The following is a 16,685-nucleotide window of genomic DNA, read 5'->3' on the forward strand; positions in this document are numbered from 1 at the left end:
AATGTCTGCAGGATCAGCTTGCAATCTGCTGCCCCACAGTGGCGTTTTCAGTGTGCCCACCCCCTTCCCTCTCTTCGAAAACAAGGGAGGTGAACTGATGCACTGAAGTGGCTTGCAGCGGCTTTGCAAATCTTGTTAAATATTTTCTATCAAAACAAAACAATTGACTTTCCCATTTGCAAACAGAAAAACAGACTAGAACCACATTTAATTGATATGCGAGAGTTTTGCCAACATGTTATCTACAATGAGATATCATGAAGCTGCCTGGTGAAGCAGACTCCTGGTGCATCAAGTTTACTGACAGGCTTTTCCAGGGTGTCGGCTGGAGGTTTCCCTCCCAAGCGCTGCTGCTTGGGAACCTTTAAGCACATGGAACCTGCAGACACATGCCATCTGTCACCATGCCGTAGCTTTCCCATGAACTTTGTACAGTTCCACAAAGTATGTAAAGCAAGGGAACAGTGACCTCTTCTGAAACAAGAAAAAAGCATCAAAGAACAAACACTCCTTTTCACACATTAACATGTATTTTAAACATGGCTTATTACCTGATTTTTGTCCAGTTCACAGTTCTTGTATTCTTGTTCTCCCTGTTCTTGGAATGTAACAATGACAAAACCAACAAATATGTTCATCATGAAGAAAGCAATGATGATGATATAGATGATGAAGAAAATAGAGATCTCCACTCTGTAATTGTAGACTGGGCCAATGTTCTCTCCATTTGAGTCTATAGCTTTATACAAAAGCCTGCATTTTAAAAAAGAAACAAGGATAAAGACTTCATTTTAAAGTTCAATTAAAGAAACGTTATACTATATTTATTTATTTTGGCTCAGGGTGGTTTATATGGGAATTTTCATAATCCAATGGAGTTAGTACTTTGGAGTTAGTACACAGGAAGCAAGAGTATGTGAAACTTAACTTCAAAAGTTTCACTCCAGAGACAGATTTCTCCATTTAAAGAAAACAGTAATGTTCCAAAAACAAATGTACATTGCTTAATTAATACAGATTAGCAGATGGGAAACCAGGGAATTTCATCTTTAAAAATAAGATGAATAAAGTTATGAGAACTGTATCTCCGGGCATGATCACTGTGGCTTCCACCCTATGCACACTTACATATGGGTAAGCCCCACTGGATTTACTTCTGAGTAAACAGTCATAGGACTGTGCTGTAAATCATTCAGAGAGGAATTTTCAGATCTTGTGGATAACATCCAAAGTATTATTGGAGTAAGGTTGACAGAAATGGAATTTGTCAATTTCTCTTGCAGCCTACTGGCTCCCTCCCCCAACTCTTGGAGGCATCTAGACCCCCTCAGGAACAATATGGGTGTGAAGTGAGGAATTAGCAAATATGATAATTCACCTGCTTTGGAACTTTTTCAGACTTCAGGCTGAGCTATGGGAGGAGATGGTACCTGTCACCTTAGTGGATGATCTCTGGGGGAATGCAGACAAAGGTCATACCATCCTATTGAGCTGTTTGAAGGCAGATGTTCATATCAAGCAACATTTTAACTGGTTTAAAACAGTACTTATAGACCAGTCTGAAAGCGCTGCTATCAGAGTAGAAATTGAGAGGTTCCACAGGACACAGTCTTACCCCCCAACCTCTCCCTGTATTCAATCTCTATGTAAAGTGCTTCAGAGAACTCATTCATCATACTGGAACTAGATATCACCCATATGCTAATAACACTTTGCTCTGTATCTTGTTATACAACTCTCCTTGTGATGCTGTAGGGATTTTGAAAAACTATCCGAGCAATGTTGTTAAATGGCTAGCAGAGAACAAACTGAAACTGAATCATGGTAAAGTGTAAGAAATATTATTATTGTTATTATTATTATTGTTGTTGTTGTTATTATTATAATAATTATTATTATTATATTTATATCCCACCATTCATGGCAAACTGTCTAGTGGCGGGTTACAAGATAAAAGAACCCCACATAACAAATAACTCCCTGCTAAAACACCCATTAAAACAATTATATCAGCTCAATTCAACCCTAACACTAACCCGTATAGCTTCATTTAGTATGTGGTGGAAGTATCTTCCATAATCTTCCAGGGGGCCCATCCGATCTTTCGTGCCCTGGCCTCAACCACAGACCTGGCAGAAGACCTCCATCTTGCAAGCCCTGCGGAACATCGAAAGTTCCCACAGTACCCTCAGCTCTTTTGGGAGCTCGTTCCACCAGGTTGGGGCCAGGACCAACAAGGCCCTGGCCCTGGGCAAGGCCAGGCAAACCTTCCTGGGGCCAGGAATGGCCAGCTGGTTGATACCCACAGAGCACAGAGCCCTGCAGGGGGCATTGGGTGACAGGTGGTCCTTCAGATATGTGGTTCTCAGACCACAATGGGCCTTGAAGGTCAAAACCAAAACCGTTTGGGCTGCAACCGTTAACCAATGCAGCTGCCTCAGCACTGGCTAGATATGGGCCCTCCAAGGTGTTCCTGTGAGGACCCTAGCAGCTGCATTTTGCACCAGCTGCAATTTCCAGGTCAGGGACAAGGGCAAGCCTGCATAAAGCAAGTTACAGAAATCAATTCTGGAGGTGACCGTTGCACGGATCACCATGGCTAGGTGTTCCAATGACAGGTAGGGCACTAGTAGCCTTGCCTGATGAAGATGGTAAAATGCTTCGTGGACTACCATTGTGACCTGTGCTTTCATAGTCAGTGAGGCATCCAGAATCACCCCCAAGTTTCTGGCCTGGGCCACGATGTTCAGAACAGCTAGATGCACTTCCTGTCCTGCCTTCTTCCTTTCCAGCCATAGGTCCTCCATCTTGGAGAGGCTGAGTTTCATATGACTCTGCTTGAGCCATCCAGCTACAGTTTCCAAACATCTGGCAACGGTTCTGGGGGGGGGATTCCGGGTGGACATCCACGAGGAAATAGACCTGGGGGTTCATTAGGTGGGAAGTCTGAAGTTGAAAAGGACAACATTAAGCTGACCCTTGCTGACTTAGCTAAGAACCTACAGGATTTACTGGACAGTCCCATAAAACTTGTAGGCTCTCAGCTGAGTTAGCTGAACTCCATCCTTCCCATCTCCATCCTTCCCATTACTGGGTCCAGCTTGCTGGGTGATCTTGGGCCTGTCATACATACTCAGCCTAACCTACCTCAAAGGTTGTTGGGAGGATAAGCCAAATACAAGCTCTTGCATTTGAATAGCATGATAAACTAGACTGTAACTGAAGACTTCCCAAAGTCAGACGTTCTTAATCATATCCTGAGCCCAAGAAGAGAAGTGATGGAGGGAAGGAGTGAGGGAAGTTCCAGCAGCTCCCCCATTGCAAACAATCCTCTGTGACTGTGATAAGGCCACCATTATCTTTCAACACTGCCAAAAAGGATCCTGCCGATTTGATTTAACAGATAACTGCTAATTACCCCCCAAAATACCAGCAATATGGTTTATTAAAAAGTGCTAATGATGATGCACTTACGCAGGCCAGCCTTCAAAAGTGGACACAGTGAAAAGAGCCATCATAGCAGCAAGCACATTGTCGAAGTTGAAATCACTGTTCTGCCATATTCTTTCCCTCACCATTGGACTGTCAACATCTCCATCTTTGTAAACAATAAATATTCCCCTACAGAAAAAAGAATAGCAAGTGTTGGTGTCCATACTTTGGAAACAGCAGATAGTGCTGAAAAGCCCTAATTTGCAGATGTGAAGGAAAAGTGCCTACCGACACTCCTCGGGGTTTTGTTTTGCTTCATCTGTGCACCGATAGAATTTACCCTACAAAGAAAACAGGAGTCTGCCATGTATTAACCATTCCATTGTTAAGGTATTTCTCTGAGGCTCACAGAGAATGATTTACCATTGCAGTGATTTGTACAAGAACAAAATGTTATCATAGTCCAAAGGTGTTTTTCCCCCCAACTTACCTTAAAGAGCTGGACACCAATACACGCAAACATGAACTGCAGCAGAGTTGTGACAATCATGATGTTACCAATAGTTCGAATAGCGACAAAGACACACTGAACAACATGCTGTGTGGAAGGAGAAGAAAACAATCAGCACAATTTTATTCAGACAATTGATCATGATGCTTAATGGATAAATATTTAAAGTGCACTTAATTTGTTTCTTCAGCATACCAGTTAAAGATCTCATTGTATCTCAAGTAAGGTCTTGCCATCTTCCTGCACAGAATTTGTAAACAATGGGAAAAGAGGCATTTTGGAATTTGGCAATGGTGTTAATGTTTACTAGGGGAAAAGGACAGTTGCCTGTGCTACACCTGTACTTTTTCCTTTACACGGTCTTAAAGCAGCATTGAGAATCAGTACTGGGGGAATGTTAACCTGCCCCATTCCTCAGCAGTACAGCCACAATCTGCATCATTCTCTGCTTTTGGTAACTGGAATATGCACTTGGGAAGTTTATCATGGATCCCCTGTGTCACATGTACTATACTTTAAGAAGATTTAAGTAGTTTCCCAAGGAAACCAGAAAGTTTGGCTACTGCAAAACAGGATACAAATAAAGATAATAATGTTTACACATCACTTTCTGTCTGTAAAACCAAATTATGTGTGTGTGCATGCACACTCATTTAAGATGCAGAGGGGACAAATTTAGCCTTTCAACCCTGATGTTTAAAGAATAACAACAACCCTACTGGATTGGAACAGTAGCCCAGCTAGTCCAGCATACTGTCTCACACAGTGGTCAGCCAGCTGCCCTGAAGGGGCAACAAATAGGGCATAAAGGCTGTTGCTTTCCTCTGATACCATCTCATAGCACTGGTATTTAGAAGCTTATTGTCTCTGAATATGGAGGTTTCCTTCAGCCACCATGGCTAGCAGGAACTGATGGACAACCTCCATCAGTTTGTACAACGCTCTTTTAAAGTTGTCTATGCTCATAGCCTTCCATATGTCCATTAGCAGTGAACTCCACAATGTAATCACTTGTTGAGCAAAGAAATATTCTTTTTTGCCTGTTTTAAAACCATTGACTTCATTGGTTCTAGGATTAAGGGAAGGAGGGAAATCTTTATCTACTTTTTCTACCCCATGAATAATTTTATAAAGCTCCCTTAGCCATCTTTTTTTCTAGACTGAAAAATTCCAGAGTCTCCAGCCCTTCCTCATAGGAATAATGTTCTAATTCTTTAATCATCTTGATTGCACTTCCATCTCTGCAGTATCCTTTTTGAAATACAACCATTACAATGATACACTGTAATCTAAATTAGGGTGCACTGGAGCTCTATACTAGGGCACTACAAAACTGACCATTTTATTTTTAATTCCTTCCCTAATAATGCCTGGCATACAGTTGATCTTTTTTTTTTTTACCATTGCTGCACACTGAGTTGAAATTTTCTGACTCAATTAAGATGCGATGCCATTATGCAAATAAAAATTGAGATTCCCACCCTTTTAGCATTTGAAAGAGTAAATGATGTATTCTTTAAAATCCTGTCTTTGCCCCCCCCCCCTTTAAACTGCTACTAGTGCAGACAACCTTGTTTCATTTAGCAAAACAGACATGGGTTTCAAATTGTTTGCATGTGCAGATTGCCTGTTACAGCCAGCCAGAGACCTATGATCTCCAATTTGTATTCTCAGTACCTGGTTGACCACTTTGACTGATCCTGCATGATGGTGGCTGTGCCGTCACTGGTGTGGTCACAGGGGACACTTTTCAGTGGAGCACCTGGCCCCCTCTGAAAGGTGTCTCCCCAGGAAACACAATGGCAGTGGACAGGTTCCACCATGCGGAGGGTGGGCGGGGAGGGAATTATTTTGCAGGAATTTGGGATTGCGTTCCATACAATCCCACCTTCCATACAATCCCACCTTCGCACAACAAAGCACTATCAAGCTGACTGGGCCACCATAAGATGTGGAGGAGCCGTGCCTGGAAAGCTCAGCTCTTTCCTGTCCACATGGGCCTGCCGCTGGAAAGGCCCCAATGTCCCCTGCTTTAAACAAGGGCAAACAAGGGCCTGACCTAGGACACCCCAAGGCCTGGCGTTGACATCATATGGATTAGCCCCGCTTCCATATGAGCTCCCTCTTGGCCTTTTCTGCCCGTGCAGAATCGGCCTGTGTGAGACATGGTGCTGAATTAGATCGATCACTAATCTGATCTAGCAGGCTATTCTTATGTTCTTATTCTTCTAATGCTCTGCAATAACAGATGCAAAGGAAAAAAAGAGAAGAAATGATAGCTCAGAAATGGAAAAATGAGCTAGGGAAGAAGATGGGCCAGAGCTTAAAGTGAGCCCAGGAGAGATGCAGATGGGGAGCAGCACAGCATTAGGACCCTAGAAGAAAGGGAGAACTGGAAGAAAATGCTGGAAAGCTGAGAGCTGTGAAGAGTGATTCTGCTAGGTTTGGGCTAAAGAAAGACAGCATCAAAAGCTAAAACTGGCAGAGGGCTGAATTATAGTTTAGTCCTGAAAAGCAGCATTATTTTAGACACATCAACTAACCCTGACCCACAAAAGGGAATCTTTTTCCAGTGCTATTTACTGTTATGCAGTCAGAATATTTAGGTTGTAAGGGAAATGTAAAGATATAAACCTTAAGTCCTTTTGCTCTGTTTATAGCCCTTAAGGGCCTTAACACTCTTAAAACTCTCAGAATCTTCACAACTGATATAGCGCTTGATCTAGAGAAAAAGTGAAGACAAATAAAACATTAACTTGTTATTATTTGATGTCATTTGCTTGGCTGCAACTTAATATTCATGAATGACAACCCATCAGTTTTGAGAAAACTTATTTTTTCTATAGTTACAAGGTAATCCTGTTTCTGCTTCTATTGATCTTATGGGCCTCAAATATCCCACCAATAGAGCTGGCGGGGAGAATAGGATCTGTCTCTAACCAGCTCCCTGCTACTTACAACTGGGGAAACATGAATGAGACTGTGAGCTCTGTTTTCAATTTGTAAGTCAACTCTATGGACCTTTTATTTTACTTGACTAATTAAATTAAGGGGAAATAAACAGGAGAAAAAAGACCTCAAAGGCGGATTATGCATGGGCAGGGAATGGCAAGCCGGCGCCTGCATGACAGCAGGGCTAATCCCCGCTTATGCATGATGCTGGCGCTGTCTGGGCCTCCTCCCTGCCCTGGCCTGCTTTACCATTACTTCCTAGTAAATCCAAAAAATGGAACCCAGGAATGGCCTCTGTGAGTTAAGAGACAGGTATCTGCAGAAAAGGGCCAGTGTGATTGTCATGTGTGTTGTATCCAGGGACAAGTGGAAATGGCGGGCTCAGGGACTTCTCTTTGTCTCCTTTTAGAAAAATGACCATCTCCCATTCATTCCAATGAGGGGAATCTAAAACACAGCTTTTGAGGACAGCAGTGCTTATGAGGTGTTAGAGCACACTGCATCTCTACAGGACATTCCTTCAGATTTCTCCTTTCCCTTACACATATGAACATTTTGAAACTCTGGCCACAACATAAAGCTCTGTTTCCTTGCATCCCTTCTCAGAATGTAGAGGAAAAGTTAATGTTTGGTGGTGGCACATGGTGGCTAATCATCAGCTTATCTACAACTGCCAGCCCATTGTACTATTTGTTGCCTCTCTGCTGGATAGGAAAATGAGTACTATTTGATGAAAATAACTGATGAAAATATACTGATGAAAATAACAAGAATAATGACAAATTTCTTTTGCAGGGCTATTGTAATACTTACTGAATGCCAAATGACACAAGAGAAACACCCACTACCAACAAGTCCAACAAGTTAAAGTAATTCCGGCAGAAAGACCCTTTATGAAGGAATGCTCCAAACACCGTCAACTAAAAGTAGAACAGTCACATTTTACTCTTTGAATATCACGCAGCTTGATGCACATACATAGGCTGTTTACAAGACACTTCCACTGAATGATACTAAAACAGTGCTTAGTAGATTAACCAGAATGCAAAAATATAAACCCAGTATTAAAATTATCTAATTGACTGATGCAATACTAATGCCTATTAATACCATTTGATTTTTCCCCTCCCTCTTCAGAACCCCACTAGGCTGTGCCTGAAGGTCCACTAGTCCCCAGGAGCAACACTGGAGAGTGCTCGTATGCTGCAGCAGAAGAGGGGGATTGCTGCTTCTCCTCTTAAGAAAAGGGAACAATTCTTCTCAGGTAATTCTTACAACAATCTTGTAAAGAGGACCGGTATTATTTCCAGAGTATAAACAGCGGTCTGAGAAGTTATGGCAAGCATAAGGCTTCCTCTGAGCTCACAGGTATCCCTAGGCTTGCCACAGTAGATCTGGGGAACTATTTCTCTGGCTGAGCAGTATAGATTGGCACATGAGAAACAGCCTCAGGACAGCCCCCACCCTCCAAAAGGTGGCAGTATTCAGTACTGGTAAGTACCATCACAAATAAGCCCTGATCAAAAATAAAATATTAGTAACAAAACACAATGCTGTATTTATAAAAGCCCCCCCTGCAAATCCAAAAAAAAAGAGACCTGAAAATCTATATTCAACACAACAGTGATTCCAATATCAATCCCCCCCCCCAGCTTATATAATGCTAAAATGTCAGATTTAGACTTTAGTCATTGAAGTTTAGGGCAAAATTCATTGGGGCTGGGGGCTGCCCAGTGTAACATCTACCGAAATAAGGACGAACTGGGCTTCCCTAAATATTTGTCTTTGCTCACTGTCCCTCTTTATTCCAATGTCATATCATCCTATATAGCTGCTTGCTTGCTTGCTTGCTTGGGGAAATCGGTCAGCAGAAGGATAAAAAGATACGACCTTTCTCAAAATATCAAGCATGTTCCAAATCTACATACTGCCATAAATAAACATGGAACATGCTTTTAGAAAACTGCAAATGTTTTCGACTTAAGTCTTCTTTGTATCTCTCTTTATTCATGTAAATCTAGCTTTTATAGCCATGCAGCTCAGTTACTGGGGAAAACCCAGCTATAAGCTGCTTCAAGTGAAAATATTTTTAAAAAACTTAGCATATCTTGTAAACAGCCAAAATTACAGTTATTATGCAGTATTAATTAAAACATACTGTAAAAAGAACACACAGTAATATGAATAAAGTAAGAAACAGATCTGTTGTTATATTCAATCCTCAGCTGTAAATGCAAAGTTTATGTACTGATTCTTATAATACCAGGAGGTCTTATGCTTACATGTCCAGGCTACTCAGGAGTTTGGAATTAGATTTTCCCAGTCTCTAAGGCTGTAAAATGTGCATGCACATGTCTTATATGTTCCTGTTTATTTTCCCAGCACCAGTCATGCCTCAAGACTGCTTATAGTACTGCTGTGCCAAGCAATTAGTATGTCAGAATGCTAAGTGCCCCAGAGGATGTTCTTTGTAATCAGTACACAAGCCATACATCAAAATACCAGTTTTGAACTCATGCATGGGCAATATATTTAAGCAAGCATGTTTAGGCCTCTCTGTCTATTTAAATACACACCCAGGATAAAGTATTTTACTATATTCAGGACAGGGCATCTTGCAAGTCTCTTTGCAAGAAAGCCATGGTCTGACTATTACAGTTTCATGTTCAGGGGAAAAAAACCTACATGCTCCCCCTTTAAAAGAAGATCTTTTTTTCCAAATGCCAGAAAAGGGAGGAAGAAAATTCATGCGTTGTAGAAACATTTTTCTCCCTCTTCTGACAAATCGTAAATAGAAAATGGGTTCAGGTGAAATGTCAGATTGATGTAGTGACAAAAATGTAGCTTCTGCATGCATCCAGAGGTCCAAAATAATAAATAAAACCCATGAAAAAAAAATCCTTTGGTTGGTTGGTTTGTTTTTTAAGATTTAAATTTGCTTGTTGAGTGAAAAGGCGGAGAACACGTTGTGCCTTTTCTTGAAGAAGACACACAGGGGAAAAAATCCTTAAGCAAACTTCTTTATAAACCTGTTACCTTCAAAACGATCTCAAATGTAAACATACTAGTGAAGACATAATCTGCGTACCCTAGGATCTGTAAGGTAAACACAAAGTTACAAACATTATTGCTAGAGCTGTTTGAGCTAACATGGACCAATTAACAGCTAATTACCTTTAACAGGATTTCAACAGTAAAGATGGCTGTGAAAGCATAGTCAAAGTAACCAAGTATCTGCAAGGCATAACATGTGCTGTATTAAAATAAACTCATCGACAAATACTTTACTAGTAGTTACTGTATTTACAGTTTTGTTTGCTTGCACAGAATAACATACTGTACGAACATAAGAAGGACATAAGAAAGAGAAAATTAAATGTGCCATATCTGTACAATAATTACTTGTTTAAGTGATAATTGCATGGTAGCTACTCAAGTTCGCAAATTTGTCCCTGAAAATGTTGTTCACAGTCTAGGTAGCATCCAAAAATTTCCCAAGATGCAACTGTTAGTAGGATTTATTTGAGATACTATAATGTTATAATAACGGATCACCAAGGCATGTATATGCCTTGCACTTTTAATATTTACATTTCAGGGACAATTGTTACGTTGTTTTGATTATTATAGGGTAAACCATGTTAACCCTAAATCCCATAGATAATCTTGAAACTGTATTCAGATCCTGCAAAGATCCTCTAAACAACACACAGAATTCTCCCCCACACACCCCTTAACCCTTTAAAGATACATCTGTGTGTTCATTTGTGTGCAAAAAGCCTGTGTGCTAATGTCTATTTCACGGTTTTCAAACAGGCTATATTATGTTACCATGCTCCTTTTATTTCTCTTGAGAACAATTCCACAGCTTAGCTTACTTTTTACATCTGGAATTACAAGATGTTACACCAATAAGGTACAAACTGTAATGTACTCCTAGTCAAAGGGTTGGATCCAATAATCCACAGACACAAGGACCACAGCTCTTTCTCACATTCACCTCCCACACTTTTGGAACCATTGAACAATTTGTCCCTAGGGCCTCAGGACCATCAAGGATTTGTAACTCTGTGGGTCAGGAAGCTGAAGTGGGGAGGAGGAAGAGGAAGGGGGGAAAAACTGCTGCCTCCATTTTCTTGCATTGTCAGAATAATTCTGAAAAAAATATTAGAACTGTTTTCCATTTTGTTAGGAATGTTTTCTCTGTGATTCTCTAAGATGACATTTTTTTGAAAAGAAAAAAAACATCAGAAGTGCTTCTACTGAGATGGTGTTAGGGGGCATCTTTCTCTCTTATGGTACCTTTGGCCTCTTTTCTTTCCAGAGGAACCCAAAGCACTTTACAAAAGTACCAAAGAGGTAACCAAACAAAACTTTTTAAAAACATGGGCTGGTCAAGGTCTGTCAAGCTGACTGCTATAGACTTCAGGCTGCAAACCTTTAGCTACTGCCTTTCAGCTTATACCCAGCGGGTCTTGTACCATAGGCCCTTCCAGTGCTAAATACCCAGAAGATGTACACATGTAACAATAAAATTACTGGAAAAACAGTAGAATTACCTTTTAAGAACTAGAAGGAAGCCACCTAAGCACCAATTTTTTTAGACAAAAAACTGCTTATCTCAATGTATATACAATTAGATACAGAGCCATTACACTGCATTAAACAACTACACAATAGCTCTAAATACATATGATTATGAAATACCTGTATGTGGAAGTTTGATACCAACCATAAAAGGTTAATACCTTAATGTCATCATTATAAACATAAAAAGGAAGCTAGACTTTTAAGACAATATCTAGAATATATTTCATTGATGACAATTGGACATATGACATTATTGCCGAATTCTGACAGAAGCAAAATTTCTGTATGAAACCTAAGGTGGTGATTCATAAATACTGTTCCACGGCAGACTACAAGTTTGATTTATGTAGTATTTATTCCAATACCGGAATTCACTTCAAATCAAGTTGTTCCACATTCCGTTACCCTCTTATCTGTTGGTATTGGCATAAATTAACGAAGCATATGGAATTGCAGACTTCCCCCACCCTTGGATAAGGAGACGTTATGTAGCCACCCAATCTAACACAGCTGAAATAATTAGGAGTGCATAACTAGAATAATCAAGGGTGATCTTTTCAGCTGAGTACTCATATGGTGAAATATCCACATGGTAAGATTGCAATTTACCACACCATGAAAATGGCTACTGTGGTTAAATGCAGTTTTCCCATGATACCTTCACAGGCAAAGCCATTTGAAAGCTGGATCATCTGGCACCAGGATATACTTAAAGGGGGAAAGATCAACAATGAGGAAAAATTATTTTAAACTATAATAAATATCTCAACTTTGTAATTACTAGTTGAGTCCAACATCTTACTGAACTTTTAGAAAACCCAAGTATTTTCATGCAGCTTGATTCAAAGAAGCTACAGATATTATTGTCCTTCATCATTTTACATTTTGAATGGCACAGTGAAAAGAAGACTAAGTGTGCAGTTTCCTATGAAGAGTCTATTTTTTTCTTACGTTATTTCGAAAAGAATGGCTGCGAATAGGGTCTTCGGCTGCAAGGGAGGCACTGCTAAGCATGATGAAGACAAGAATGAGGTTGGTAAAAATGTGGTGGTTGATTAGTCTGTGGCAACCCACCCGAATCCTGAATGGAAGAAAGACAAATGGAACAGAGCATCACAAGTAGACACGTCAGTGCCCCCAAACGACTGAATGTACAAAGCCAAATCATTGTTTTTTAAAAAATAGTTAACAGGAAAGTCAGCTTGTGTGATTAACTAATAAAGAATTCCAATAGGACCCACAAAGTCAGAAATGAAGAAAAGATCCGAAAATATGGCAAAAATGATGAACAAATGTAATTAAGTAAGTTGACCCTTAGGAAATAAACATATCTGCTGTATAGAAAGGGGCATGTAAATACCATATATAAAGTTATCCAATTTTAAGACATAGATTAGATTAAATAACAATTAGTGTCAGGCCATGTTTTCTCAGCAGGACAAGAAACACAGAACTTTAGAGCAGTGGTTCTCAGCTTGGGGGTTGGGACCTCTTTGGGGGTTGAATGGCCCTTTCACAGGGGTCACGGCAGGGCGATAAGCTTGGCCGGGGCAGGGGGGTGCTGCCACTGTTGCTGCTCTTCCTGCAGGCACCTACATTCAGCTGCCAGCTGCTCCAGCAGTGCCTCCTGTGCAGCGCAGTTTCCTGCCAGGCGCTCCAGGTGGCAGCACAGCTCGGCAGGACAAGACGCAGAACTGAACTGAGAAACCCCAGAAAAAAACAATTTCTATACAATCATGAACAATGGATCTTCATGCCATTGGTCAGTTTTGGTTTAATTTCTGTGACAGAACACTTGCATAATTTTATGGTTGGGGGTCACCACAACATGAGGAATTGTATTACAGGGGCATGGCATTAGGAAGGTTGAGAACCACTGCTTTAGTGGATCTGGACTGCATCTAAAGGAAGAAGCAGTAGTTTTTTGTATCTTGCTTTATACTACCCAAAGACTTACAATCATCAAACCTTCCTCTCCGCACAACAGGCACCCTGTAGGTGAGGCTGAAAGAGCTCTGAGAACAGTGACTGGCCCAAGGTAACCCAGATGGCTGCATGTGGAGGAGTGGGGAATCAAACCCCATTCCCAGATTCGAGACCACCGCTTTTGACCACTACCCAAGATGGCTCTCAAAACATTCATTCATTTTGCTAATTTCATTTGTGTGTTAAATGGAGTTAAACAGAATTCTGCTATTTATGAGGAAATCTCAATGTGGCATTGGTGGTTGAAAATGCTGTCAAGTTGCCACTGATTTATGGCAACTACATAGAGTTTTCAAGACAAGAGGTCAGCAAAGGCTGGATTGTCATTGCCTACCTCTGATTAGCACTCATGGTGGTCTCTCATCTAGGTACTAATCAGGATCTACCCAGCTTAGCTTCTGAGATCTGACAAGATCAAGCTAGCCTGGGCCATCCAGACAAGGGCCAGTCTAGTATCACTACTTAGTAATAAACTGTGTGATATACACGTTTTAAAAGTTATTTACGGATTTGTATTGCTGAAAATAAAGAAGGAGCTCCCTTCAGGAATTGGTGTCATCTTCTCCTTCATATTAAGTTCAGATATTCTTCTGGGTCGAGGACCAGCTGGAACTTCTGGCTCTTCTTCCTCCTCCTCCTCCTCCTCCTCTTCTTCACCTACTTTAAGTAGAATGTTTTTGATTATTATGTAACAAAAATTGTAACATTATGAAAAACTGGTGCTTGAAACATTAGCCAGTACATCATCTCCCTAACTAGGGAGATGTAAGCATTTAAACAGACATCTTATAAGTTATCTTTCTGAAGTTATCATCAGGGATCCAGCTTTCAGATATTATATTAACATCTCAAACTGGTTTTGAAATCTCTTTGCATTATTACACTGAAATACAGATATAGGTCATCTCTCAATCCTTGCCTGTAGTTTTTGGATGATTCTTATCCTGTTCTGTTTTTTCTAAGCTGTTCATATTATCCCTGTTCACTTTGAAATGGGACATCTTTGTTTTTACAGATGTAAACTGTCTCACGTAACAAACCTTCACTTATAAAATTTTTTAGGTATTTTACATTATTGTATTCTGGCCTGCGGTTCCAAAGAGAGGGCGGAATATAAATCCCAATATAAATTAATAAAAATAATAATAAACACATCTAATGGAAAGGGGCTGTGCACAATAATAGCAATCAGCACATTCTAACTATTGTATGATAGTCCTACATGGTAATACCATGCCTGTAAACAATGAGTGAAAGTAATGATCTTGGTGTGAGGGCATCAGCCTTACCAAAGGAGCAGTGGCTACAGTAATATACTGTTTACTTGTTATTTAGCTAGAGGCGTGTTCCTATGCAGGCAACACATAGCAGGAAAGGACAGCCCTATATGTATGTACTAGTAATCAAGCCCGCTGTATGAGTAATACAGCGGGCTCTAGGCACTTACCGGATCGTGGGAGGTCTGTTGGGCGGCGGGGCCTCCCCCGGGCGGTGGTCATTTGGCGGGCAGGGAGTCCCCGGCAGCCGCGCTCCGTGCGACTGCCAGGGCCTCCCTCGGGCGGCGGCGTGACGCGGCGAGAGGCGCTTCGCGTCTCTAGTTGCGTCAGGCCACCGGGCACGGAGCCCCTGGGCTCCCTTGCGGCCGGCCTGACGCGTCGGAGGCGCGAAGCGCCTCGGACGTATCAGGCCGGCGACAAAGGGAGCAACTGCGAGCCGCGGCTGGGAATCGGAGGGACCAATCGGCAAGCGCTTGTCTGTCCTGAGGAAGGGTCCAATCCGGACCCTTCCTCATCACGGACACATCCCGCCTTAGAACCCCTTAACCATTTATTTAGTCCGTGGCGCCCATGGCGCCACGCGCAGTTTAAAGATGTTGTGTTGGATAGAATGCTGGATGTGGACCAGGGAGATCTGCCATTTAATCTGTGGTGGCCTAAATTCTATATGTAATCATACTACCTGGAACATCACAAGGTGGATATGGATCTTTATCTTCTTCTTCTCCTTCTCCATATTCATTGATTGTAACCTATCATGTTAGCAAAGAGGATTTCAGAAAGTAACCAAGAAAGTACAGCTCCATTCCAAGTATTAAAAATGCTCAAGATAATTATTGTTTAATTTAAAATTTCGGAGTGAATAAATAAACCTAATGAGTCAGTAAATAAAGTCCAGTTAAGCTACATATAGGGCCATATTGTGACTCAAGGAACTGTCCTCTCAGCAAAGTGTGAGTATTCTTCTCAATAGTATTAAGATTTTGGTGCTTCAGAGTACAGAGTGCTTTAAACTGGTCAGAGAGCAGGCTTTCTCCAATTATCTATCATCTGAGAAAATTAAAGATTTAATTAAAAAATAATAGACCTGTAGTCACAAGCAAACATTTACCACATTTATCTATTTAGGAAAATCTAACAAATTCTAAATGCAGACAAGTATGAGAATTGAATTGGTACCTAAAACATACACAAGGAAGGAAATAAAGAGTTTGTGGATATAGCAGCCCTCACTTGGGAGGATTTTAACTTTGAAGGGTGAGGCACAGGGTCAAATCAGAGAAGATTTCTTTATAAACAGCAGCCGTGGGAAGACAGTATCAGCTAATTTACTTATATGTTCAGAAAAATTATATGCTGCCTCTCTCCTGTTCAAGGTAGCGTGCAGAGTAAAACCAGTACAGCATACTATTAGCCACCTGTGGGTGTGATCTGTCGATATCAAAATCGGTGGCTCTGATCCACATGAAGCTAACAGAGCTTTCTTAAAGCTTGGGGAACTCACCAAGTTTGCAAAACATTTGAAATGAAAAAAAAACGTAAAGGGCGGGTTAACACCCCCCCCCCCCCAGTATAATTTGCAGAAAGCGCAGTTCAAGAAATTGCTCCAGCTGGCCACCATGGCTATGGAGGATGCAGGATGCTACTCTGGGCCCAAGAGTAGAAAACACCAGCAGTGTACCTGGGCACTGCGGTTGCGGATGCCAGAAGATGTAGCAAGGTTGGAATGGACAGATGAGGATGTCAGCAGCCACTCCAGTCCTGAGCAGCAGGTTTTGTGAGCCTAGGGGTGCTGGCAGACGCCAGCTTCCAGCCTCAGTGATGCATGGGGGGGGAGGGCTTGCTAGCTCAGCAATGGGGAAGATATGGGATAACTCCCTCACTAGTATCATGGGGTTCCCACTTGTAAAATCGTAAAAACAACAGCATAAGAGCTA

General features: G+C 41.3%; 1 protein-coding gene across 14 annotated transcripts in view; it reads right to left on the bottom strand.

Annotated features, from left to right (window-relative positions):
- CACNA1D (calcium voltage-gated channel subunit alpha1 D) overlaps positions 1-16,685 on the bottom strand; it is a 312,904-nt gene that overhangs the window by 95,215 nt on the left and 201,004 nt on the right. For 13 of the 14 annotated variants that reach the window (XM_077325522.1, XM_077325529.1, XM_077325523.1 and 10 more), the window contains 10 exons: positions 15,431-15,500; positions 13,978-14,131; positions 12,437-12,566; positions 10,070-10,129; positions 7,709-7,815; positions 6,578-6,665; positions 3,923-4,030; positions 3,721-3,773; positions 3,475-3,621; positions 552-753 (listed from right to left, as the gene is read on the bottom strand). In XM_077325522.1, coding sequence (XP_077181637.1) covers positions 552-753; positions 3,475-3,621; positions 3,721-3,773; positions 3,923-4,030; positions 6,578-6,665; positions 7,709-7,815; positions 10,070-10,129; positions 12,437-12,566; positions 13,978-14,131; positions 15,431-15,500 — 1,119 coding nt within the window. The remainder of the gene's footprint in view (positions 1-551; positions 754-3,474; positions 3,622-3,720; positions 3,774-3,922; positions 4,031-6,577; positions 6,666-7,708; positions 7,816-10,069; positions 10,130-12,436; positions 12,567-13,977; positions 14,132-15,430; positions 15,501-16,685) is intronic. The other variant, XM_077325521.1, reaches the window with a different exon arrangement.

Source organism: Paroedura picta, chromosome 3 (assembly GCF_049243985.1).
Source record: "Paroedura picta isolate Pp20150507F chromosome 3, Ppicta_v3.0, whole genome shotgun sequence".
Lineage (NCBI taxonomy): Eukaryota > Metazoa > Chordata > Lepidosauria > Squamata > Gekkonidae > Paroedura > Paroedura picta.